At 55.4% G+C, this 1,513-nt stretch overlaps 1 protein-coding gene across 3 annotated transcripts in view; it reads left to right on the top strand.

Moving 5' to 3' along the window:
- Positions 1-1,300: 1,300 nt before the first annotated feature.
- The window catches only part of STXBP3 (syntaxin binding protein 3), a 23,888-nt gene continuing 23,675 nt past the window's right edge, over positions 1,301-1,513 (top strand). Inside the window, exon 1 of one of the 3 annotated variants that reach the window (XM_085299054.1) lies at positions 1,301-1,434. In XM_085299054.1, coding sequence (XP_085155180.1) covers positions 1,380-1,434 — 55 coding nt within the window. In that variant the 5' untranslated portion in view covers positions 1,301-1,379. Of the gene's footprint in view, positions 1,439-1,513 lie in introns of all 3 variants that reach the window. The other 2 variants (XM_085299056.1, XM_085299057.1) reach the window with 2 other exon arrangements.

Here is a 1,513-nt window from a genome sequence, read left to right as displayed (position 1 = left end):
CTGAAGCCTGCTTATAGCAAAGATATCTAAGTATTGTACTGATCAGCACAATTTGTCCAATGGAGTATTCTCTTTGATTCACTCCAAGGTCGTGGTGTAAGTGGTATGTAAAAATATTTGTGTGAATGTTTAATAGAATTGGGACTCCTAAAAGCTGAATGTTTCAAGTGTGTAAAGATATCAACATACATTTTTAAACTGAAGCAGCTATGAACACAATTTTTGCCTACAAAGCTGCTAGAACTTGCAAAATATTAAGGGTCATAAATGCATGTGTTCTCTTCAGACCTATTTAAAAACAAGCTGGCAGAAAGAAAATTTAAAGATTTAGCTTTGTTGACCGAAAAGATCTGAAAAGGAAGATGTAGAAAATTAGAAATACAAAGCAAAATATCTTATCTAGGGAATTTAAAAGTGAGTCACTTGTAAACACACAAAAATGTAACGGCGACAAAAAATAGTGTAGAAGCAAGTATCAGATTGTCTCTATCAAACCGTCTCTAATTTTCAGTCTGCTTTTACCAACCACGAAGTATTCTCCAAGAACGTTTTGAGAGCAGAGGGGTTGCGCTCACTGTTCCTAGGCCGCCGCCGATGAGCGCGATGGCCACGAGCGATGCGGTTTCTCTGCCGCGCGTCCCGCGGGGCGGCCGGGCCGCGGCCAGGCCCCGCAGGAGTGCCCCCGGCGGCCGCGGCCCCTCGCCGCTCTGCGGCCTGGCGGCAGCCCCAGCAGCTTTGGGGAACCGCGTCCGGCGCGGAAGCGGGGAGGGAAACGGCGGGCGGCCCCGGGGGCTCGTCCTGCTGTTGCAGGATGTCGGATTTGTACCGCACGTGCGTGAACTAATGAAGCCCAACTTGAAATTTGCTGTTCAGTTCGTTACATATCACAATTTTTGTCGACTTATGCACGCCSTGTTTTCCGTGCAGAAGGACTCCCTTGTCTTGCTCCCGCCAAACGGATAAATGCCGTCCCTGCTTCGAATTATGTTTTCGCGTTTCACGTTGCCTAAGCGGCGGCACCGTCCCGCCAGCCCACCATCAGCAGCTTCCCCCAGTCTTCGGGCAGCGGCTCGAGCGGCGGCTCTATTCGCTCGGAGACGGCCTCCCTCTCGCTGGGGCGGGAAAGCGCGTCCCTGCCCAGGCCGCCACGGCTGACCCGCGCACCTGCTGCCTCGGAGAAGGAAATACCGGCACTGCCAGGCCTTATAATCTCCCTTATTTATTTATTTATTTATTTATCTTTACTTGTGCCTGCCCGCGTACGGGTACGCAGCGTCTCCGCGACGCTCGCCGCGGCGCCAGGACCCGGCAGCGGGGAGGCGCCGCGGGCCCGCGGCGGCCGCGCCCGTGAAGAGGGCGGCGCGGGGCGAGCGGACAAGATGGCGCCGGCGGGAGCGGCGGCGGAGCGGGGGCTGAAGCGGCTGGTGTGGCAGAGTGAGTGAGTGTGTGCGGCGGCGGCCGGGCTGCCGCACCGCCGTTTGCCCCGTAGCGGCCTGCGGCGTCTCGCCGGCCC

Source organism: Rhea americana, unplaced genomic scaffold, assembly GCF_003343005.1.
Source record: "Rhea americana isolate MKP2758 unplaced genomic scaffold, rheAme1 scaffold_144, whole genome shotgun sequence".
Taxonomy (NCBI): Eukaryota; Metazoa; Chordata; class Aves; order Rheiformes; family Rheidae; genus Rhea; species Rhea americana.
The sequence above is the reverse complement of the archived record's forward strand: the minus strand, read 5'-3'. Positions and strand labels throughout refer to the sequence as shown.